General features: G+C 45.2%; 3 protein-coding genes across 5 annotated transcripts in view; 2 read left to right on the top strand and 1 right to left on the bottom strand.

The window, feature by feature from the left end:
- Positions 1-9,013, top strand: part of NCOR1 (nuclear receptor corepressor 1) — a 58,016-nt gene extending 49,003 nt beyond the window's left edge. The window contains 13 exon segments of the mRNA XM_085240645.1: positions 310-483; positions 906-953; positions 956-1,070; positions 1,345-1,841; positions 2,294-2,422; positions 2,592-2,752; positions 2,997-3,220; positions 3,634-3,771; positions 3,907-4,049; positions 4,203-4,256; positions 5,343-5,564; positions 5,810-5,992; positions 6,223-9,013. Coding sequence (XP_085096771.1) covers positions 310-483; positions 906-953; positions 956-1,070; positions 1,345-1,841; positions 2,294-2,422; positions 2,592-2,752; positions 2,997-3,220; positions 3,634-3,771; positions 3,907-4,049; positions 4,203-4,256; positions 5,343-5,564; positions 5,810-5,992; positions 6,223-6,410 — 2,276 coding nt within the window. The 3' untranslated portion in view covers positions 6,411-9,013.
- A 1,248-nt stretch (positions 9,014-10,261) lies between these two features.
- TTC19 (tetratricopeptide repeat domain 19) lies at positions 10,262-13,913 on the bottom strand. Its single transcript, XM_085240651.1, has 10 exons — positions 13,727-13,913; positions 13,591-13,667; positions 13,337-13,447; positions 13,225-13,263; positions 12,742-12,798; positions 12,416-12,477; positions 11,761-11,855; positions 11,427-11,581; positions 10,974-11,136; positions 10,262-10,568 (listed from the first exon to the last, which is right to left on the bottom strand). Exons 1-10 carry the CDS (start codon positions 13,911-13,913, stop codon positions 10,435-10,437), a joined length of 1,080 nt encoding a protein of 359 aa, XP_085096777.1. The 3' UTR covers positions 10,262-10,434.
- Positions 13,875-23,080, top strand: ZSWIM7 (zinc finger SWIM-type containing 7). 3 transcript variants are annotated; one of them, XM_085240652.1, is made up of 6 exons: positions 13,875-14,015; positions 14,367-14,463; positions 16,074-16,095; positions 18,150-18,252; positions 22,415-22,519; positions 22,786-23,080. In XM_085240652.1, exons 1-6 carry the CDS (start codon positions 13,998-14,000, stop codon positions 22,900-22,902), a joined length of 462 nt encoding a protein of 153 aa, XP_085096778.1. In that variant the 5' UTR covers positions 13,875-13,997; the 3' UTR covers positions 22,903-23,080. The 3 variants fall into 3 exon arrangements, with proteins under 3 accessions (XP_085096778.1, XP_085096779.1, XP_085096780.1); XM_085240653.1 differs by lacking the exon at positions 13,875-14,015 and adding an exon at positions 14,028-14,157; XM_085240654.1 differs by lacking the exons at positions 13,875-14,015; positions 14,367-14,463 and adding an exon at positions 14,470-15,826.
- Positions 23,081-23,133: the final 53 nt, after the last annotated feature.

The following is a 23,133-nucleotide window of genomic DNA, read 5'->3' as shown; positions in this document are numbered from 1 at the left end:
GCTATTAAAAATTGACTTCATGTTCACTAGCATCAGATGGTGTGTGTTAAAGGGTGGAATTTGGGTATCTAATCTGTCTGGTTTCTAACTATAGAGAAAACCCTTTAGTAAAAAGCTGTTCAGCTTTCCACTGGCTCTGTGTGTTAAGCTTTTGCTTTCCTAAATGAGTGGATAGACTTGACTGGAAAGAAAATGGATTTGGGAAACTTGTTGCAAGTAGGTGGCAAAATGTATCGGATAGTGTTTACATCAAACTGTGCCTAACATCAGTGTTTGTTTTTGCTACTTCTTGTCTTGTGGATGTTTCAGGACACCCTACACACCTGGCAGCTTCTGCAGCTGCGAATGCTGAAAGGGAACGGGAAAGAGAGAGGGAGAAGGAGCGGGAAAGGGAGAGGGAACGAGAACGGGAGCGGGAAAGAGAACGTGAGCGAGAAAGGGAGAGAATAACTTCAGTCCCTGCTGAACTTTATCTTCGACCAGGTGAGCGTGCATTGCTGCATTTGGATCAGTCTTGTAGACCGTAACTGCTCATTTTCTGTATCCACTGTAAATAATATGCAGCTTCTTAACAACGCAATTGCTCAGTGTTTGGCTTTAAACTGAATGGTGATTTCTAACACTGCAGTTCTGGTTGAAATTTCAGCAAATACCAGGCTTCTTCATCTTTCTGTCATAATGATGAAGTACCCAGGGAAAGGTGTGAATCCCAGCCATGCCTGTTGCTACTTGCATTCAGAACACTACTGTTTAAACTCTTAATAACAAACTTTAGTTTGTTATATCTACAGTGGTGGTGACAGTTGGGAAAGAATGTGGAAGAGAAAACACCAATATGTAGTTCTCTATTGTTATAAAAGTTATTAATACTTATTGTTTTTCCCTCTCTGCTGTATCTTCTGCAGGAACAGAGCAGCCTGGCAGACCTGGCAGTCATGGATATGTTCGGTCCCCATCCCTTCAGTTAGAAGCCAGGAAAACATACTGCAGCAAAGGCCTAGTATTTTTCAAGGAACCAATGGGACGAGCGTAATCACACCTTTGGATCCTGCTGCTCAGCTTCGTATCATGTATGTTTCCTAAGTTACTGTTCCAGGGATACCTTTTCTAATATTTGAGCTTATTAAAAGCTTCTTTAGTCTGAGGAAGATTCTAAGCAACTGGGATGTGCTGCTGTCAGATGGCTCTTGAATTTATTGCATTTTCATTCAGTTCAGTTTGGATAGAGATTAGTGTCACCATAGCTTTACTTTGTTTTCCTCATGAAATGACTTTTTTGTGTGTGTGATATAGTTCAAAATATTCAATGTGATGTAATTCGGAATATTCGATGTTTGCCAACAGGCAGCTCACTCCTGGAGCTCCCTCCATAACTCAAGGTTTACCTGCTTCCCGCTACAATACAGCTGCTGATGCCCTTGCTGCACTAGTAGATGCTGCAGCCTCTGCTCCTCAGATGGAAGTTGCCAAAGCAAAAGATGCCAAGCATGAAGGAACCAGGATAGAAGAGAATGTGGGACGCAGATCAGCTGTGGTTACTGAGCAGCAGCAGATAGAGCAGAAAACACTGGAGGTAGAAAAGAGGGCTGTCCAGTGCCCCTATACATCTGCAAATTTTTCTGGTGGCAAATCCCAGGGACAGTCTTCAACAGTAGTCTATTCAGAGGCTGGTAAAGAGAAAGGACCTCCTCCTAAATCCAGGTACGAGGAAGAGCTGAGAACTCGAGGAAAGACCACAATTACTGCTGCTAACTTCATAGATGTGATCATCACTCGACAGATTGCTTCAGACAAGGATGCACGAGATAGGGGCTCTCAAAGTTCAGATTCTTCCAGTAGTTGTACGTATCTTAGTAACTATCTACTTCTTTACTGTCTTAGCCTTGTAGGGAGATATAAGACGTGAAATGATTCTGATGTTTAATGATAAAATATTCAGCTTTGCACAAATCATATGCTTGATAGGTAAAAACAGTTTTTGTATGTAGTGACTGAAGATTCTTGCAAAATTGTAGCTGATAGCTTTCTTCAGATTCCATGCTGCATCATGAAGTGCAGGGTATTAGAAGTAACCTTATCAGAAGTCAGGAGATGTAGAATAACTGAGTTTATGTTAGAATGTTCTTTTGTGGAAATTTGTGTTTCACTGCAGTTCTTATTAGAAAAAGAAGACAGTATTTTGACTTCCATTGTACTGGTGTCATTTTGATGGAAGCACTAGTGTTGCTACGTTATAGACAACAAAAGTCTGTAATATTTACACCTTATTCCATAACCTCTGCTTGATAATCAGTATCTTCTCACCGGTATGAAGCTCCTGGAGATGCCATTGAGGTGATCAGTCCTGCAAATTCACCTATACCAACTCAAGAAAAGCTACAGCCCTATCAACAAGAGACACCTAAACCAAGCCAAGCAGAGGGTAAGTTTGCTTATGCAAGCATGCTGGCAATTATCTTCCTTACATTTATCATGAACTGAAAACATAGTTAAAATGCATCAGTTTTTAACTCAAGAATCTTTAAGAACTTTAAAACCTTGAAACTTGAGTAATAATGACCTTTAAGACTGCCCTTTTCTTCTTCAACTAGGTGACCCAAACAGGCAGTATGAAGGGACGATTCACCGTTACAGGGCACAACAGGAACCCCCTCCTTCACCCCAGCAACCTCCACCTCCTTCCTCCCAGGCAGAAGGGATGGCACACGTGCCCAGGACACACCGACTTATCACCCTTGCTGATCACATCTGTGTAGGTTTATTTGCAGATACGAAAAGTTATATTTCAATTATGTAAACATACATTTTGGAACACTAATAAAAACTAGCAATTATAGAATTGCTATAGGGAATATTATACAGTAGTGTGTCTGATCTTCAGTTGTCTCATGTGTTGCAGTTAGTCTCATACTTGTCTTGTTCACAAATTTCTGAATGCTATTCTGTAACCACTGTCTGACCAAATTCTCTCTCTGTTTGTTTTTGGACACATTCAGCAAATTATTACACAAGACTTTGCTCGAAACCAGGCAGCTTCTCAGGCCTCTTTGCAGCCTCCCACCACTACATTCCAGAACTCTACCCCAGCTCCAACGCCTGTTTCTACCCGAGCAAAAACATCAAATCGCTACAGCCCCGAGTCACAGTCACAACCAGTCCACCATCAGAGGCCAGGTGCCAGAGTGTCACCTGAAAATCTGTCTGACAAGTCCCGGGGAAGGTAATGCATGTATTTGGTTTAACTGCAAATTTAATTCTCAAATAGGATAACTACAAAAACTTGGGTGGTAATCCTTGTGTAGATCAGAATATCAGAAATAGAGGTAACCTTTGGTCTTACGATGTTTTTGATGATTGTTTGGCTCCATAATATCACTTATAAATATGTTCCCCCAATGTTCACCAATGCTTGATTTCCAGTCTTTAGAGAAGTGAAGACATTTAATCACTTAGAACTTATGACACTGAATTCTCTATAATTATTCTGATATTTTTGTGATCAAGTATACTAAAGCACGTAATGCATATAACTAAACATAAATAGTTATTTAACAATCAAAATGCAATTGTGTGTGTTAACTGCTGTACTACATGCAATAAGATTACTTATCCATCTCTGAATTCTAAATGTAGACCTGGAAAATCTCCGGAGAGGAGTCATGTTTCCTCAGAGCCCTATGAGCCAATCTCACCCCCTCAGGTCCCCGTTGTACATGAGAAACAGGAAAATATTCTATTGCTTTCCCAAAGAGCTGAGCCTACTGAACAGAGGTATGTGTAGAACTGAGATCCTAAGATAATCTTAAAGCATATGAATGTTGTAAGTTTCTGCCTGCGACTGCTTTTGGAAAGAAGTTAAATATACAGTGTTAAGAATGTTCTTTCTTTGACACTTGATGTTGGCAGGACTGACTCTCGCTCCCCGGGCAGTATAAGCTACCTGCCTTCATTTTTCACCAAACTTGAGAACACTTCACCCATGGTAAAATCCAAGAAGCAAGAGATATTTCGAAAGCTGAACTCATCTGGTGGAGGCGACTCTGACATGGGTATGCAGGACTTGCTTTTGTACTGAATTTTTCCAACCTGAGATTTGTGTGACTGCTGTCCACAGATGTTCTAACGTCAATATGTTTCAAATAACGTGAATGAACATAAATATATACTGAAAAACTGATATAAATGATGTATTTCAATTGCAGCAACTGCTCAGCCAGGGACTGAAATATTCAATTTGCCAGCAGTCACTACCTCAGGTGAGTTTTTCAGAAAATAAAACTACTTATGTTTCAGAAAGGTAAACTAATGCAATATTTTTAATGTATATGCTTTGAGGAATACATGAGAAGATGATATAAAACTTGAAAAGTAATATCCCACGTGAAAAAAAATGTTTCGTATGTCATAAGAAGGAGCAAAAATGATTGAAGATTTCAGAAAATATTTAAATTGGGGACTTAATGTTTTATTTTTGTGTTGTCTGCAAATCTTACAGAGAAAGCCATGAAACTGGTTAGCATCCAACTCAAATAGAATTTAAATACAGTGTAGTTCAATAAAACTTGAGCTTAGTTCATCAAATGTAGTTTAGTTTATAAACCAGGATATGGGAAATGTGTAGTTGTTTTTTTTGTTTGTTTTTTTTTTTTAATTTTCCTATAGAAAATAAATTAAAATCCCCAACTTCCTGTCACAAAAATATTAAACATAACACATACATTACGATGTTAAAGCTATCAGTGAAAGAGAACTGAATAAAAATATGGGAGATAAGAACTGGTAAATCTGAGTCTGAGTTGAACTGCAGATGTGATTTTGGCCAGCGACCTCCCCTCCTCAGACAGTGATTCTGTCTTTCAAGTAGAGAAGGTACTGATCTCCATCAAACTAGATAGAAAAACAGGCTTTTGGAATAAGAATTGCCACAAATCGTACCTCATAAGATGAATTAGCATGGATCATTAATGTGAGGAGTATTTTTCTTGTCTCTTCTCTTACAGCTGATGAGTAGTTGCAGATTTTGACCTAATATGCTTTTACAATCAGCATGTTCAGCTTCCTTTGTTTGTTTGTATTGTTTGGGGTTTTTTTGTTCTTTTTTTTTGGCATTTTTTTAATGCGTAATGTACTCTATTGTGGATATTTGGTGTTTGCTGGCACACATAATTTCCTGCCAATGTGAGCTGCTTTGGAGCAAGTTGTTTTGCATTTAAAAAAAAATCTTTTTTTTTCTCCTAACTTTCTGCCTCTCTCTAAAATCATCTTCCACATCCCTTTGTAATTTCTGAGATATATTTTTTGCCTCCCCTCCCACCTTTCCATGTATGTTTTTTATCTCCCAGGTGCAGTCAGTTCTAGGGGTCATTCCTTTGCAGATCCTGCCAGTAATCTGGGTCTAGAAGACATTATTAGAAAAGCATTGATGGGAAACTTTGATGACAAGAGCGAGGATCATGGAGTTGTAATGTCACAATCCATTGCAGTAGCACCTGGCAATTCCAGTGCTGTGGTATCAGCAAGCAATGAGACACGTAGGGAAGAAGCCAATCCATCACCAAATTCAGGTGAGGCATTTCAGCTCCCACATATCTTATGATTTAAAAAAAGAAAACGTAAAACATTTCTAGCAACAGTGTTATTAGTGACTGTATGTCTCTAGACACACTCTGCTGCTCTTCTAGTTGTAGTAAGTCAGCATTCCAAAAGGCATCAACTCCTGTTTGGTGCTGAGTGATAATTTATAGGAACCAATATAGAGGTTAAAATGCAGCGTAATGCTTTTTGGAAAACCTGTCCCTTCTATTTCCAGGAGGGGGAGTCAGCAAGCAGAAGTTAATTGGCAAATCAAACAGTAGGAAGTCAAAGTCTCCGATTCCTGGACAGGGATATTTAGGAACCGAAAGACCTTCTTCTGTCTCATCTGTACATTCAGAAGGGGACTACCACAGGCAGACTCCGGTGTGGGCCTGGGAAGATCGGCCTTCATCAACAGGTGAGAAATGCAGCTTTTCTTTCAGCTTAATGAACTAGAAATGCTAATTGTGGAACAGTCAGATGCAGACATAGCACTGGTGTATTCATCAAAAGGTTGCAAGCATTGTCTGAAACTGATTTTTTTCTGATAGTCGTCGTGACCAAAGCCATACTATCTCTGAATGTGCAGCTTCTCTGATAACTTCTCAGAACGGCACATGTTTGACTTGCAGATACTCTCTCATCCAGGTTCCACACAGTTCCCTTACAACCCACTGACAATGCGGATGCTCAGCAGTACGCCGCCAACATCCATCGCCTGCGCCCCGCCGTCCATGAGCCAAGCAACCACTCACCAACAGAACAGGATCTGGGAGCGAGAGCCAGCACCACTGCTTTCAGCACAATATGAGACTCTGTCTGACAGTGATGACTGAACTATGCAGATATTTTTTTTGTTTTAATTTGCGGGTCAAAACAAAAGATTTTATTTTTGACTTGTGCCCAGAGAGACTTTCCAAGAGAGCGAGGGCCACACAATGAAGAATGAATGGAGAGTCTGTTAAATGCCTTCTGCACGGCTGTGTGTCGGAGGATTGTGATCAAGAAGGTTGACTTACTAAAGATAAATATGTAAAAAGTTTTTAAAAATGTGGACTATTCCTGTTCTACATCTATTTGTAAAGAAAACCATAATGTCTTTAAATCATTCTTCTGTAAATAGAGAGTACTTTTTGCAGTGTTTTTTCCCTTGCTATAGTATCTGGTGTACTTATGTTCAAATCATTGCCTAAACTTTGGGGGTCATTTTGTAATTTTTTTTTTAAAGCATTTTCTCAGTGTAGAGTTACTCCTCATAACCGTGGCCTCCCTCCCAGCCTACCCTAACCGTACCCAAACCTCCCAGCCAGCCTAGCATCGTTGCCCGTTTAATGCTGTGCCACTTCTTGCAGGCATTGTGCTTTTCTATTTTCTTCCCCAGATACACTTTCTCAGTGGTGTTCAAGCTCTTGTGAAGATGTTGATTTATTATTTTTTTTTTAAGACTGACCCCATACTGAACTGTGTACATGAACATAGCCAGCTCGCTGGAATAAGATGATATATTTCTTTGAATTTTGAATTCTGCCACATTGTACATTTTTGGTGCAGTTGATTTTACTTAGCAACACTGCAGAAATATTATTGCATGGGTATGTTATGGTTAATTTTAAAAAGGATAAAAGAAAAAAAAAAAACAACAAAACAAGAAGAGCAGCTTCTGGAGGCTGTACCTCACTGTTATGCACACTGGGAATTTCAACTGTGCCCCCAAAGCAAACCTTAATGTTCTGTGTTTCTGCATTGTATGCAGTTGAAATAGGCTACTAAATCTTACCGTCGTGTTTAACCACAGCAAATGGCTTTCCTGGACAGAGGCTCTGGGTGGATTGATAAGTCCTTCAAGAAGGAAAAACTCTACATCCCAAGTTGAAATAAAAACAAAATGCTTTTATAGAATAATTGAGCAACACGAGTCAGCTACTTGACTTCTGATACAGCAGTTTGACATAGGTACTGTAATTTTTACCTTCCTTCAGACTGATTCTAAAATCTTTATGTAATAATAATTTTGAAGCCTGTGTTCACATCCCAGTTCCTAACTTTATAAGAAAACTTAAAGGTGAAAGTCCTTACAAACGCTTGGCTTAACTCCTGAAGTGTGCAATACATATTAGGGTGGATTTATTTTCTTTTTTTAATTGTGGATGGTACTGGGAGAGTCATTATTCATCTATCACTGCCTGCTATGGTCTGCTTGTAGCTCTTGTGTACACCTGGGTCTGTTGTTACAGAGTCTCCTGGCATCCATCTTCAGGAGCACCTTACGTTTTGCTGCATTAACTTCAGGAAAATGAATTTAAATCTCTGGGTAGAAGGACTGATTTACAGATAGCACTGAGTTGGGGGGTTGGATGGCCTGGCAGATTCCAAACTGCTTTTGCACCTCATAGACCAGCCTTTGCTTAGAAGTTACTTTCCAGTCAAAACATTTTAAATGTAACCCTGCATTTGCAATACATTTTATGGAAGGTATAATGTAGCTGTGTAACCTTAAGCCTGTGTGCAGTTTTTCCGTAAGATATACAGCTTAATGGTCCAGTTAAGAACCAGTACAGAATTGCTATCAATAGCAAATCTACTTAAGCAAATTGCTTTACAGAGGAAAGCCTTTTTGCCATAGGTGTAGGAAAGAGAAATCAAAAGGGAGCTCATTTGAAAACTTGACTGTGCATTGTAAATACAGAATCGCTTTGCTACTTTTTTTAATTTAAGCACTGTATCAGAGGAGAGCAGCTGGCAGTGCCCTTCTGGCTTAAAGCAATGATTTCTCAATCCTGGTTTTACACCTTTTTTGTTCCCCCAGCAACATGTGCTCTGCAACACGTTCATCTGCCTGTTTTGGAGCTTTTAAATTGGAACACAGAATTAAGTTTCATTCCAAAATTCAGTTGTTTTCACTTTCTTAGTATAACAAATGCAACACGAAAGAGGCACAAACAGACAAAAGTCTTTGCTGCTGACTGTGCAGTAAGTACAGCATGTTCATCACTAATCTTGGTGCTGCTGCAGCAAGATACCCAAAGTAGGAAGGTTCTGAGGTGCAATGAGGTGAGTGGTGTTTGCACATAAACTGCTGCTGCTGCTTTTGTTTGTTGTCCAAGTTCTAACTTTTCCAGTGTCTAGACCTCTCCAGAGCCCAAATTAGAGTTAAACGTAATTCCATTGATCTTCACATACGGAATTACATCTCACCTGTTTCAAACAGGAAGGTGTTTATAAATCACGTTCACAAACTGTGGTCTGCTACAAATTTTTAACTGATTTCTGGTCAGCACTTTTGCAATGCTGTCATCTTAACCTCATAATTCTGAGATGAAATGATTTAAGACTTGAAAAACCCATGCATCATATCTCCAGGTTTTTTTTCCCCACGGTGTCTCTCCAGTAGGCAGTGACTTCTGGATTCAGACCAATCAATAAAGGAGATCAGTTCTCAGTTTGATTCTCCTGCGTCTCCCTCTTGTTTTGCAGCATCAAGTTGTGCTCATGAGAACTGGCAACACATTTCCCTTAGGGGCTGCTGCAGGGTTCCCAGCTGACACTGCTGGTATCTAAAAACAAAATCTAAATAATAAAGAAAAATTGGCTCTAATGTGTTAGAGCCTCTTTGTTGGTACAAGTGTGCCTATAACACCCCTATTTCTTATTTCCTAGCATGCTGACAGCAATGCTGTGTATGTGACAGTGAGTTCCTAGCTTCAGTGAACACCTACTCACGTGCTGCCTCTTAGCTCACATTTACAAAGAACTGGAGCCACTACTAATGCTACTGTAAGTAAATTAATAATGATGCAATTAAAACTAAGAGTTATATTGCATATCTGAAGTTCCTACAGCTGAGCAGTTAAAATGATGATCATGACAGCTACATGCAGTTCTGCATGCCCAGATAAACTACAGTTTGATAACTTCTTGTTTAATTTTGTCTTTCATAGTAGGCCTCCCCACAGAGAAAAACTGAAAAATGCTGTTGTTTAAGCAGGCTGTTCATACTGAGTCCCTATGATGGCATGTAATTGATAAGCCTGATGCTTGTCACACATCATCCTTTCCAATAGGAAGCCTCAGCATTCTAGCACCAGATTGTGTCCTAGCACAGGGAAAAGTGGCATTTAGTGTGCTCTGGCTGCTGGAGTGAGGTAGTCAGAGGCTTTTATTTCTGATAGCAGCTCTGGTTTAGTAACATATTCTTACTCTTTGGAGAAGGCAGGCTCTATCTTTGCACGCTAGATGTTTTGAAGATATACATTTGATCTTCAGGCAACCTGTCTGAAAATAACATGAGGAGGCTGCAGCTTTGTCATAATGTGGGTACGTGGAGGAAAGTGTTCTATTGCAGCTAATACACAGTGAACTGTAGCACTGATAGGTACACCCTGCTGTGCTGGCTGGCATGTAAAGAGTGAGAATTCCTGTCTTAGTTTGGATCCTCCTTCCTTAGTCTGAAATTTAAGTCAGTGCTGCCTCGTGGCAGGCTGTTCTGTTTTTCACAACATAGCTTTAGGACAGACATGTTTTGAAACTGAATACCGTGAAAAGTCAGGAATAGCACATGGCTGCTCCTCAACTAACTGCAGGTATTAGTAACAGGCTAGACTTAGAGCTTGCTGGCAAACTGCACTCACTAGCACAAAGATCCTGTATATTACATTATTATACCCGTAGATCACACCACAAATTCAAATACTATTAAGATTTCAGAACTTTATTTTGGGCTTAACAGTTAGGCAATAACAGCCCTTCTTATAAAGCTGTCCTTAAGTTCCTAGTTGCTGCTCCTCTGGAGAATTGTACCAAACTAGTCCCAGACTGCCTGTAGTCACCCACCATTGCTGCTGTTGGACTCTTTGGCCAAACTCACTGAGAGCCTTTTCTCCTCTTGGCCAGTTCAGCTAATTCTTCCTGGATGTGCCGGACAGAATCAGCATCTCCCTTTTGTTCTGCCTGTTTCAGAGCTTCTTTATACACTTGCTTTGCTTGCAGAAAATCTTCTGCGAGAAGAGAAAAAAAGTAGTTCTAAGCAGCCACATCACCCACATGCAGAGGGCAAGTAACCTGAACACTTATACAATGAGGGTGATTTGGAAAACATTCAGTATCTGCCACCAACTGTGAAAGCCAGATAGCAACTATAATGACGTGTCAAGGTGCTGCTTCAGCATCAAGGTCTCTGAAACAAAGCACAAACGCCTTCTGTCCTTTTTGGAACAGCTGCTGTGTACAGGACAAGGCAAACGAGGTCCCTCTGGGTGACGTTCTGGTTCACCTTGGACGAGACCTTCCTGACTCTGGTTTGAATGCAACACAAGCTGCCTACCCCAGGTCAGCAGGCCCACTAATTAAACTAAAAACAGGAATGCACAAAAGTGACAGACACTGGACATTCATTTACTTACTTTTGTGCATCAGTATTGCTGCCAGGTTATTCAGCACCATGTGCTCCTCAGGGTGTTGCGTCTCCTTTGCCAGTTCAGCTGCCCTCTTCACATGAGAGTATGCCTCATCATAGTGCCCTTGAGCATCCAGAACAGTTGCTAAGTCATTCATGAGGACCACAGTCTGCAGCAGGACAGAAAAGAAATCCTCAGAGAAAACTTGTGTAGAACTTTGAGCCTACAGCAGCACCCTATTCATATGTTACTCTAATATATGTTACTCTAATAAAAGTGCTTCCCAGAGCAGCTTTTGGTAAGGAAGTACCTATATATTAAAGTGATACGTGCTCCCTGTTACTGGCAGGAAAACAGTACTGTCTATATTCAACTCTTTTAAGGCCCTCCCCTGTTCAATCCCTCACAACTGTTATGCCTTTCTTTCCTTACTAGTCTAACTCCCATTGTACACATTACCTGTGGATGAGTCTCTCCCTGAACTTCATTTGATATCTGCAGAGCCTTCTCGTACATTTTTTGGGCCACTGAGAGCTGGTTAATATCCAGCAGATAGCGAGCATAGGAGTCCAGGCTCATCCCCAGCAAGAGACGAGTGTTGGCTTTTTCTTCAGCTGCAAATAGAGAGGAGTGGAAGTGAACGCTGCAATATGAAGCATGAGTTCACCTCCTCCTGTGAGAGCTGGAAAACCAAGCAGTATGAAGACAACGGCATGAAAATGGTGCTTAAGCAAGGACAGAGAAACAGAGAAAAGATAATGAAAGAAGCCTTTGGCAGTTGAGGCACTCTCACCTGGCAAGACATCCTCAGGCAAGTCCTTTTGCTTGGCAATCTTCTCCTCTAAGGTCAGGATGCAGAACTCATAGCCAGCCAGGGCTAATTTGTGCCTGCAATGTACAACAGCTCAGCAGTGCAAGGCTTCTTCCATCCCTAGAGGGATGGATGTGAATACTTTCCTTATCCTATAAGACTTTACCCCTCCATTCTTGCCTTCTATGCTTGCTCCTTGATTATGGTGTATACCCTTCTGACCCATGAGCAAAGGGACCCAAGAGGGAGGAAGGAGCCCCATTAAAAAAAAAAAAAAAAAAAAGCCAACAGAGGCTGCCCCCACCAATGCTCTCTCTTTTGTGAAAAAAAGAAACTACAAATGACCAAATACCAACTGCATTTCAAAAGTATGTGTTGCGAGGTGGGGATTTAAGACATTTAAGTCTACAGCACTGCGGCCTCTATGGCTACTACTGCCCTAAGCTGGGCAGGTCGTTACAGCAATCACTGCTGCACGATGGTGAGCAGGCAAATATCATGTCAGTGAGAACTTTCATACTGATGGTATTTTATCATATCAAAGCTTCCTTAGGCATTCTATTCTTAGAGGCACAAGCCACCATTACCACTGTGAAGCTGAGATTAAAGCAAAACATGCCTTTAGCAGAGAACTCACTGTTTCTGAGCAGCATAGATACTGGCCAGCTTGAGGGACATCTCAAGGATTGCATTGTCATCCTGCCAGGACACAGAATGCAACTGTTACTCCTCCTGCACCTTCCCTGTAGAACCATTATTTTGCCAGAGAACAAACTTAAGTCCTTCAATGTGCCCATCCTGTTGTTTCCAGGGCAGCTTTCCATTATAGGAAATTCCTGAAAAGCTGGCAGGCTCACAGCTACTGCTGCCAGGTACCAGTGGGAGGCAGAGCATCACACCAAACAGACCAAAGAATTGAGCACTTCACACTCCCAGTGAAAAGCCTTCACCAAAAGAACCCACCTCCTTCGTGTCTCCTGCAAGCAAGTAGCTCATCGTTGCTTTGTAGAGCTTTTCTGCCTGAAATGAGAATGTTGAAGAATCACTGGAGGATGACAACAACGCATCCCTACAACAGAAGACTGCTGGGGGGAATCTGCTTCAAACTCTGGCATTCGAATTGCCACAGTTATTATCAAGAGTGGTGAGAAGCGAAAGGCCAGCCAGCGTCCGCTGCGACCGCCAGCTGGTCAGGACCCCCACAGCACCACAAGCTTATCACAGCTGGGCTCTTCAGTGCTTTCCTAGGTTCTCCTCGGGCCGAGGATTGCGGCGTTCAGTAGTAAATAATCCTTCCCTTGGATGTTGGAGCCCAACGCCCAGCTGGGAAAGCTTTGTTCTCAGCAGCACCGCGAGACCGCGGGCTGAATATTCTGCTTTACAGATCCCAGCTCTCAGGTGTCGGCCCTTCCGGCAGGAAAACCAGCGGCCGCCAGACCTACTCACGTTGTCCAGCCGCCCCTGCATGAAGGCCACGTTTGCCATCTGGAAAAGACAGACAGCGCTGGAGCTCCGCAGCGGTTCTGGGCTGCCACGGCTCGCCGCCCCGGCTGGTTACCGTGCTGTACGTGTAGATGACGGCCCTCCTGTTGTCGGCCTGCTGCGCCAGGCGCAGCGCTCGATGCAGCAGCCGCTCGGCCTCATCCAGTTCGCCCTTCATGGCGCTGAGCTGCGGGCAGAGATCGGGCAGAGATCGGGCACGGAGCCGCGGAACCCCTTCAGCCCGGCCCTCCCCTGCGGGGCTCCGCGCCCACCCGGCGGGAGAAAGCTGTCACCGCACGGCCGCCATTTCCGCCGCGCTCGGCGCCTCACCTTGGCTTTCTTCAGCAGGAGGATAATGGCGTCCTCGCCGTCCTCCTCGCCGTCGTCCCTGGGAAAGATGGAGAAGGCTGCGGGCCGAAGGTGACCTCCGCCCGGTCCGGCCCGCCCGCGGCCCTCCGCGCCTCACCTCCGAGGAAGCCCAGCGCAGGCCCGCCCGGCCGAGCCCACCGCCGCCCGGCGGACCCCGCGCCGCCGCCTTTGCCGCCCCGCTCCTGCCGGGCCCCGCCGTGCCAGGCGGGCCGGGGTCGCGCGAGCCCCGCGGGGCAGCGCCGTGCCGAGCGGCACAGAGCCCGCGGCAGCGCCGCCGCCAGCATCTTCCCCGGGCGCGGGCCCTTTAAGAGCTCGCCCTCGTCACGTGACGGGAGTCGCCGCGTCACCGGAGGGCGCGCTCCGTTGCCATGGCAGCGCGGCCGCAGGTAGGCCCGGGCCCGGACCCCGAATGGTTCCGGCTTGGTTCCCGCTGCCGGGATCCGGCAGCTGCCGGCGCTCCCTGAGACCCCCGGGACCGCCCCGGGCCTGGACCTCTTCCTGCCCGTTCCCCCTCCGCTCTCCCCCACGGTGCGTTTATGCGTGCGGCGTCCGAAAGGCCCGCCTGAAAGACCCCGGCGCCTCGAGAAGCCCTTCGTGCCGAGAAGCGCGCGGAGCGCAGCTCGGGTTCGGCCGGATGCGTTTTCCTTGGCCTCGTGTCGGGCTGGGACGAAGCGCTGCCCGGGCGAACTGACCTTAATGGCTTCCCAGCATCTCCTCATCTCCTGTCTCGCCCCCAGTCCTCAGGGCAGAGCTGTGGGATGGACGGCACTTTGCCGGCGGTGGCAGAAGAGCTTCTGAAGGAGATCAGGAAGGCTTTTCGGGAGACCTCCCACGGTACGTAAGGAGCAGCAGATCCATCCCTGCTGCCCGGGTGCTGGCACAGCCTCCGTAGCAGCATTGGTGCCCTGCCCTCATCTGCGTCCTTTGCACGCCGTCACACAGCCGTGGCCGTCGCTGCCATTTGGGCTGTTCCCAGCCTTTGTGTCCCTGCCTGGAACCAACACAAAGGGCTCTGAAGTAGAGATAATGGGGAGCGGCACCCCTTTAAAAAAATAACACCCGTCAGATGCTTTCCAACACGGGACTTAGGGAAATTCTGCCTGCCCAGAGCTTGCAGTGCGGGTGGTTGTGTGTGAGGGATGATCATTTCCATGCTTCCATGGGTTTTTTTGTCATGCCTACACGGTGCTCCTTTTTATGGACTCAAAACCAGAGTTGAAAGGGAAATCTTCCTAAACATGATCGTGTTTCATCAGTGACCAGCAGAGGGTACAGCGTCGGCCATCGCGTGGCAAAGAGCAGCTTTCATGTTGCTTAAAGGAAGAAGACACAAGCCAGCACCTTGGTCAGGCAGTTCAGAACTGTTACCTTCCTTGCATTCTGGATTACTGACGCAGTTCTGTAATCTGTGCTGAAAGAATATTAATCTTTGTCTGTCGCTGGGTAAAAAGTCCTAAGGAAAGTGTTTGTGTAAGGAGTGCTTTTAGCTGTGCTAAAACCAACCAAATAAATGTTCAGGGAAGTCTGGCTGAGTACTGCATTGGAGTGCAAAAGGAACAAAAACTTCATATCAAAACAGAGTGGCCACCTCAACTGCTTTTTGTTGTACTTGTATGGCTCCTGTCAGATTAGAGGAGATCCAAAACGTACGTGTGACTTTTTAAAGCAGTTTATGAATCCCTCTGTAAAGAAGGAAGAAGTCAGCATTCCTTTCGAAGTCCACTTTTCCCTACAGCAACAAAGCTGTGTGCTGGGATGCGACTGTGGGAGGAAGCTGATCGGCCTCTTTAGAGAACAAAATCAGAAGAAAGTTGGAAAAGTCGAACCAACAGCATTAAGTCAGAGAAAATATTTTGAATTGTTGGAAGAAAGGGCTTTAAAAGTTAGGAGACCTATAGTCTTGTAGCAGAGTACAGAGATGGTACGCTGCGTCCTGTTAGTGATAACAGAAATATCAGATTGGCTGATCAGTGTAAGCTGCTAGCTCAAAGAGACTGCTTTTCCTAAGTGCAATTTTCCATCTTAACAAGAAGTTCCAATAAATGAAAATGTTATGTTTCTGTGTACTGTAATAAGAGCTATAATAAGTGCCCCTAGCAGGGCCCTCAAAGACCACGCTGGGAAAAGAACAACACACTTAAAGTTATAATGCCACAGAGTTCTCAGCTGATGCCAAGAGAGTTTCAAGGAAAACAATGTACGTATTTTTAACCAACTTCTTAAAGTGGCAGAGCGAGATGTGGGGTTTATTACATGTGCTCTGGGAAGAGGCAGTGCTGCTGTGTAAAGAGGGTCTGGTGTCAGAGGAGGACATGGGAGGCTCAGGGCTGGAAGGGCTGCGCTCTGTGAGGCCTCTGGGGGCAGATCAGGGAGAGTCTCTCTTCCCTGAGATGAAGTTTCTTGCAATGGCTCATGCTAACAAAATCACCCTTTTTTTGTTGCAGTCCCCGATGACCTGCTGCTGGGGTGAGTATCTTTTGCTTTGCTTCTTGTCCAAGTTCTGCTTGGACAGCTGATAATCTGTTGTCAACGCAGTACTGCTCCTTTTTCCCTGTGTAATGCTTCTCGTGCAGCGTTGCTGAGTGTACTTGCCTGTAGTAGGAATGAGGATTTCTCAAGGGTTTTTCCACATTTGTGAAACTATCTCTGTATCACTGAATTTCCTGCGATGATGTGCACTAATTTGTGTGGATAAAGCATGCAGAAACCCAGAATGTTTAACCTGAGCTCTGAGTCCACCTTCAGATCCGTAATGAGCTTTCTGTGGCAGCAGGCTGTGTTTCAGTATTCATGCCACTGGAACAATGCATCTCCTCTACATTCCTATCACTGTGAGCACAACAGCTTCCTGCCATCCCCTCATGTGTTTGAGTCATACATATGCGTGATGGAAAGGGAAAGTTGAACTTTCCATCCCTCTGTACCAGGGAATTGTTACTTTGAAGATTGCCTTCAGAGGTTTCTTCTCTAGAGGAATTCTTAGGTCAGCGTCATCACCCGTGCACTGATTGAAGCTTGTGAATGTCATACCCAGGCAGACCCAAGAACTCTTTTCCAGTCCTCACTGATTGGTGACAGAGAGAAGGCACAACTACAGTGAGAAAAACTTTTCTTTCAAATCCTATTTAACTTTGTGTTCCTGCCTGCCTGCAGGTTAGCCAGGAGAGATCACCAGGAACTCTTCAGGCCTTACTAACTTTGGGTGTGAAGTTACAGTTGTGAAAGGTCTGCCTTTGGGAAAGTGTGTACTGAGGCCTTTTAGAGCACAGTGGCCTTTGAAACATGGGATTACTCTCAACTTTTTGCTTCCTTCTTGTCATAAAAGTTAAGAGAAATTCCCTTGTTAAGTTTAGTAACACTGGGGTGGTAACTCTTGGCAGCTGAATTTCCATCAGTTTTCTGTAACCAAGGGATCTGAAGTGTTCTGATTTCATTTCTGCGTCTCTTCCAAATATCTAAAGAACTTCAATTTCCTTCTGGCATTCCCCTTGCTTATTTCCTGTTAGACTGATCAAATTATAGACATGAAAAAAGAATTCCCTCAAACCGAGTTACTGAAACTCATTAAACTCAGCCCCCTTATATTCCCAAACCTAATCATTAAGGAATGTCTTACGTTGAGTGTTCCCCCACCCACCGCTGCTCAGCCCTTCAAGTGAGGCCAGTCCTTACTGCCTCGACGTTGTACAACTGAAGTTTTGCTCTTACTGGAATCAATCCGTCTGCTTGGCTTTCATCAGTGAAGTTGACTCAGCCTCATGGGTCAGTCACACTGCTGGGACGGCTGTGCCTCAGCTCTTTGCCAGTTGGAAGTGTTCCTCTTCTTTTTCCTGCTCATGTTTTATTCTGTTGTTTCATCGCTGCTGATTCTCTTGTTGGTTACCTTTGCAACTAATCTAGACTACACTTTTTTTTTTCTCAGTGAATAAAAGCTCTGTGAGGATTATCTCAGTTGCCCCTGAGCTCTTTGGAATGCTCTCAGAGCAGCTGGATGTGCAGCTCTACAATAACTTTTAGGCTCATGAGCTGTCTGGACAATAGACTAAAGGTACAGCTGTCTGGGTTTGACATACAGCTTATCAGAGGTTCTTCTCACCTACATGGCTAACGCTGCCTCACAGTCAGAGGCTGAGGTACAAATCTCACTGCTGTGTCTCTGATGCACATTTTAGTTCAGGACAGGTACCACTGCATGTCCTATGTAAAAAAAAAAATAAAAATCCTTAAAATGCCTTGTAATTAAATCTGCATTGGGTTTTGCAGAGATGTGTCTTCCAGGAGCAAGCCTGTCATCTGGGCTGTCTCAGAGGCAGAGGTTGGCAGTCAGTGGTAAAAGCCAGCAAAGCTGAGAATGACAAATGGACACGTTGTCTGGTAGCATAGATAGTGGAGCTGTAACTGGTGGGATTTGGGGATGCAAAGGGAACCTTTGGCTATAGACCTCTACAGGGCTAAGTCCTGTGGATTAAACTAGGTCAGGTGATCTCCTTTTGTGGCATGACATAACCTTTTTCTTTCAGGCTAAAGTTCGTATTTGGCCCATCTGCTGTTCCAGCTTTGGATCTGGTGGATCAACGTTCTGTCACCCGAGTCGTGTCCCCGAGTGGAAGGACTGCATACCAGGTAAGCACACTGTCTTTCTCCTCCTTTTCACTTTCTGATGGTTTCCAGCTGACATTTTACCCAACTACTGACTAATTAGACAAACACAGAGTCAGTATCAGTGCCTTACAAACCCCTCAAGTGCTACTGGAGAGCAGCAGCCATGGAATGGAATGAGAACAGCATGTTGCACTACAGTTTCCTTTATAGCTCCTGGCTAGAGACGGTTTCTGATTTGTTTGTGAGCATTAGGGTCAGAGGGAGGTTTTCCAGGATTTGCTGATTTTGCTGCATTATTTTCATCCTATTCATCAAAGGCAGTTCTTCCTCCTGAAAAACTGTACACAATGAAGTGTTATCTGCAGTCACTGCATTTCTTACCTCGTTGCACTTCAAATCCTCAGTGTCTCTGATACCAGTGACCTCCAATAGGATCCTTGCTGCCTGGAAGGAAGCAGTGAAGGCCAAGCCTGTGGCTTTTATTCTAGTTCACTGGTTCACTGTAGCCAAGTCTGTGAATCACAGAAGCATCTTCACAAAATGGCAGTATAGACAGAAGAGCTCATCTTAGTCCTGAAAATGAAGCTCCTTGTACAGCACAGGGCTGGAAGTGGAGCTGAGGCTCGTCAGCTGAAGGAAAAGTCATTGGCACTTTAAACCTTTGCCGGGAAACTGGGCCTGGGTAATGAAACAAGTATTTCTCATGTGTTCAGAGCTTGCATTGCTTACTTTGCACATGGAATCTTCATCTCTTCTGGGAGCTTGGAGAAGACATCTGATGATTCATAAATACACAGGATTCAAGAACACAGGCTTTAATCTGAGATGAGGGCTTGCCTGTGGGTTTTTGGTAAAGCCGAAGCAGCAGCTGCCTCAGTAATTGAATGCTTAAAGGCTTTTCTTTTTTTACTGTTTCTCAGTTGAATATGTCACTGAGCAGAAAATGGTCACATTCTCTTTGCAGAGCTTTGTCAGGCCTCGTGGGCTAAAGTAGAGTGTGGCAGGCAGGGATGTACAGTCATCACTTTCCCCCTTTTTGTGTGGAGGACAAAGGGGACCACTTAGAGCCTCTGGTCATCGAGGAGCCCGAATGTATGCCTACACACCCTTGGCTTCTCTGCATCATGACAGGGTTATCTTAATCTCAGGAAACTTGATATTCATCTCCTGGATGGAGGAAGCCCCTTGAGATGGTGAAGAGATCAGAGGAGCATGGTGAGAGGGTTTTGATGTGCCACATACTGCCCTGACAGCCTGTTCTGCTCTGGACAGGGCTGTTCTTAACGTGTGCTGCCTCAAGCAGCATGTAGTGCAGCAGGAGCCTAACTGGTGCATGCTAAAAAAGAGCAAGTGGGAGAAGTGCTGTCCTCCTGCCTCTGCAGGTGGAGGTTCCATAACAGAGGAGGAGCCCTTTGGCGGGTTGGTCAGGGCCTTCATCCTGGCACTGTGGTTATGGTGTGGGTGTCCAGCATCAGCCAGGTATGTGCCTGCATCCTCCGGGCTGATCCACGGCCTGCAGGAAATGCTCCCAGTTGTGCTGTGCTGCTTCAGAGCAGCATTGCTCTTCATCCTGTTGATTAAGGCCACTCTGATGAGTTCATTTAGAGAAGAATTTGAAAAGCTATTTTCTCTGGAGGCATGAGGCCAGTCCTGTTGCAAAATTCTTCCTCAGCACATCTGTCTGAGATGCAGAAACAGAGCAGAGCCTTCCTCAGGGCTGCTAGCTGGAGCTCTGACAGGAGTGCAGGCTGGGGCTGTAGAAACTGAAGCTCTGAGTGGGACACATGGTGGCTGGGTAATGTCACTGGCCCTCAGCTTGTGTCTGTGTGTGGTACAGATCCCAGCTGTGTGCACTTCTCCCTCTGCAGAGAAGCACGCCCAGTGCAGTGGGGGATGGGGGACGTCTGTGACTGCCTGCACACATCCATCTCACTGCCCTCAAAGCTCTGCCCTCCTGGCTGTGCCCAGATATGGTTGAGCTGGAATGTGCCTTCACTGGCAGCTGGATCCAGGGAGCTCTGTTTGTTGTGGCCATAAGGTTGGTCCTGTTGTGAAACTCCTCATAGCCAAATCTGAGATGTTGATACTTCACAGACTAAAATGCTGTTTGTGTTTCATATCACCCAGCACATCTCGGGCACTGCTTCAGGGGAAAATGCCTCTGCTCAGACAAGCTTTAAGACTGCTTGTAGTTTGTACTGTAGACAGCTTTTGCCCTCAGGAACTGAGATGGGAGTAGGAAAAGCCCTCATTCGAGTGAAAATTGATTTGTCTTTCAATGCCCAGATATTAATGCTCTTGCTACTTAATACAGAGATGGCACTGACTGGGTATTCAAAGGCTGTTAATTCACAGTTGGTAATCATTCTAGAAGGGCTTGTATAGTATCTGCCTACACTGCAGGCTAGAGCCAGCCCTGTGTATTCCTGGTCAGGGATACGGCTGACCTGCTGCAGAGCAGCTGCTGCTGGCTGATGTTGGAGCATGCTGGACGTTATGGGGTGAGCAGCAGTCGGGGCACATGTTGGCCTAAATTGTGAAAAAGCTGTGATCTGCAGGAGTGAAGGCAGTTAGCAGGGAGAGAATCTGTGCTCTAGCCCTGCTGCCAGCTGTCACTTCCGTTGCTCACATCCTGGTTTCTTCTTAAATATGTCTTTTAAAATCGATTTCCTAGAATTCTGTGGCAGCCTGCCCCATCATGAGGATTAGAGCAGCAGGTCATGGCACAGAATGTGGTGCTGCTTAGCAGCACAGTGAGGGCAGCACTAGGTGCCACAGGGGCAGAGCTGGCTCTCCTGCATCCCCACACACAGGCAGGGACACCTCCGAGGTGGTTTTTCCTCTCTCTGCATCCAGCAGGCACCTGGAGTTGAGGGCACAGGAGGAAATCTCACAGCATCTCAGGGCGAAGAAAGCCCCTCAGCGCCTGACTTGACCACAACTGAGCAGAAACAGCACCTTTTTTTCTTGATTTTTGGAGATTAGATTCCTGCCTTATTAGGCAGAAGCTGTATTCTTGCCATCTAGATCAGGAGATCTCTTAGCTCGGCCCAAATCTGGCAGTCTGTGATTCCCCCTCCCCCCCAAAGGAAAACACTTCTGAAGTAAAAGCAGCATCAGAATACTTCATCTTGAAAAAAAAAATCAAACGAGATGATAAAGTTATTACAAGTGAAACAAACTTAGCCTGGAATATAAGGAGGGCCCAGGGTAAAGGCTCTGTAAAAAGCCTGATTTCCCCTTAATGATGTGGATCTCGTGTCATGATCTGCCAGGAGTGATGAGGGATAAGAGGCAAAGGCACTTCTGCGGGAAGCTCCAACCTGCAGACAACACCTGCCAGGCCAGGGCTGCAGTGAAATGCGGGGCAGAGGGGAAGGCTCCTTTTGCAAACACAGTGCGAGGCTATGAGGGATGATGTTCTTCTACAGTGATGTAAGAATGTTTGATACCTCCTGGAGGAGAGCAAAACTGCAGAACTGTGCTTTTTCCTTTGTTAAGTTTAATCTTTGCATTTAAGGTATGGAGGGAATATGCCTCAGCACCAGCCTTGTGGAGGAGCTGCATGTGGTAAAACGAGGCAGTGCTGTTCCCAAACCATAGATGAAGCAGGGAGGCTTCTTCTCTGGAGACTTGAGTTTTGTTTATTCAGACAAATCTGGATTCCAGCGGCTGCAGCTGTTCTGGGAAAAGCCTCAGTGCAAGTGCTTACTGCTGCTCGCCCTCAGTCCCAGTGTCATCAGTGGCCCTGAATTCTCCCATGTGAATTTGTGACAAAGAGTTTTGGTCATCTTTGACCATCCAGTGTCTTCCAGTACAGGGAAGAGGCTGGCTGGAGGGAAGCCAGGCAACTGGGATGGGGCTTAGTACTTTGTGGCACTGCCCTTTTCCCTCAGACAAGTTACTGGATCTGAGGTCTGTTGGGAGCATGGGTGTACGTATAGGAGTGTTTCTCTGCAGGGAGAGAAGGGCACAGAGGCATGGAAAGCTGAGGAGTTTCAAGCTCAGTGTGGATCTCTGCAGTGTTTGAGGCCCCTTTTGTATTGTGGCCCCTGCTTTCCTGCTGTGTGCTCTGAGTCTCTGTGGAGAGAGAACACTGGGGCAGATGCAGGGTGAGAGTCGGACAAATTATACTGATTGCTCATCCTGAGTTCCTCCTACCCTCTGTCTGCATTTATTTCAGGTCCTTGGGAGCTCAGGCAAACTCTACACCTGTTACAGTTCCTGCCACTTCTGCACGTGTCCTGCTTTTGGTTTCACTGTACTGCAGAAGAGTGAGAGCCTTCTGGTAAGCTGTCTGCCTTAACCTGGGGAGCACGGAGCAGGGGAGATGGCTGAGATGATCTCTCCCCCCTGAGCCTGGGAAGGCTGACCTGGGCAAACTGGAGCTGCAGGCTGTGCCAGAGCTTGGTGTGACAAGAGGGAGCTGTGTTCCTTCAAGCTGAGAACTTCATTAGGTGCATTCTGGCCTGGGTGGTTTGCTGTGGCTTCCAGGTATAGCATGACATTTCTGTGTTGCTCTGGCTGTTAACTTTTCCATGCTGTTATTTGCAGTGCAAACATATACTTGCTGTCTACCTCAGCCAGGCCATGGAAGCCTGTCAGGAACTGACTGTCTCTGAGGAGCAGCTCACAAGCATCTTACTGGCTGAGGAAGAGGATGAAGGATGAAGGACTCAGATCACATGCAGATGTGATTTCTATGTACCTCCTGGCTGCACAGCCAGCATTTTTCTTGTCTACAAGGCTGTCAAATGTCCATTGCGGCTGCTAGGCTTATTCTTGTGCTGTAACCAAGTATGACTTAATTAGCAGCTTTGCACCGATATATAATAAATGGTAAAAAGCCTGTGCTGACTTCAGTTTCATTAAGCTATTCTTGGGATTTCTGAAGATGTTAGA

The sequence above is a fragment of the Meleagris gallopavo genome, chromosome 21, assembly GCF_905368555.1.
Source record: "Meleagris gallopavo chromosome 21, MGAL_WU_HG_1.1, whole genome shotgun sequence".
Taxonomy (NCBI): Eukaryota; Metazoa; Chordata; class Aves; order Galliformes; family Phasianidae; genus Meleagris; species Meleagris gallopavo.
Note: the sequence above shows the minus strand (reverse complement) of the source record. Positions and strands in the feature narration are given on the sequence as shown.

Coding starts and splice junctions, on each gene's coding strand:
- TTC19 (XM_085240651.1), bottom strand. CDS start 13,913: ATGCTGGCGGCGGCGCTGCCGCGGGCTCTGTGCCGCTCGGCACGGCGC. Junction 13,448..13,590: donor TCCTGCTGAAGAAAGCCAAG/GTGAGGCGCCGA, acceptor CTCTGCCCGCAG/CTCAGCGCCATGAAGGGCGA. Junction 11,856..12,415: donor ATCTATGCTGCTCAGAAACA/GTGAGTTCTCTG, acceptor TGTACATTGCAG/GCACAAATTAGCCCTGGCTG.
- ZSWIM7 (XM_085240652.1), top strand. Junction 14,464..16,073: donor TTTTCGGGAGACCTCCCACG/GTACGTAAGGAG, acceptor TTTTTGTTGCAG/TCCCCGATGACCTGCTGCTG. Junction 22,520..22,785: donor AGAAGAGTGAGAGCCTTCTG/GTAAGCTGTCTG, acceptor TGTTATTTGCAG/TGCAAACATATACTTGCTGT.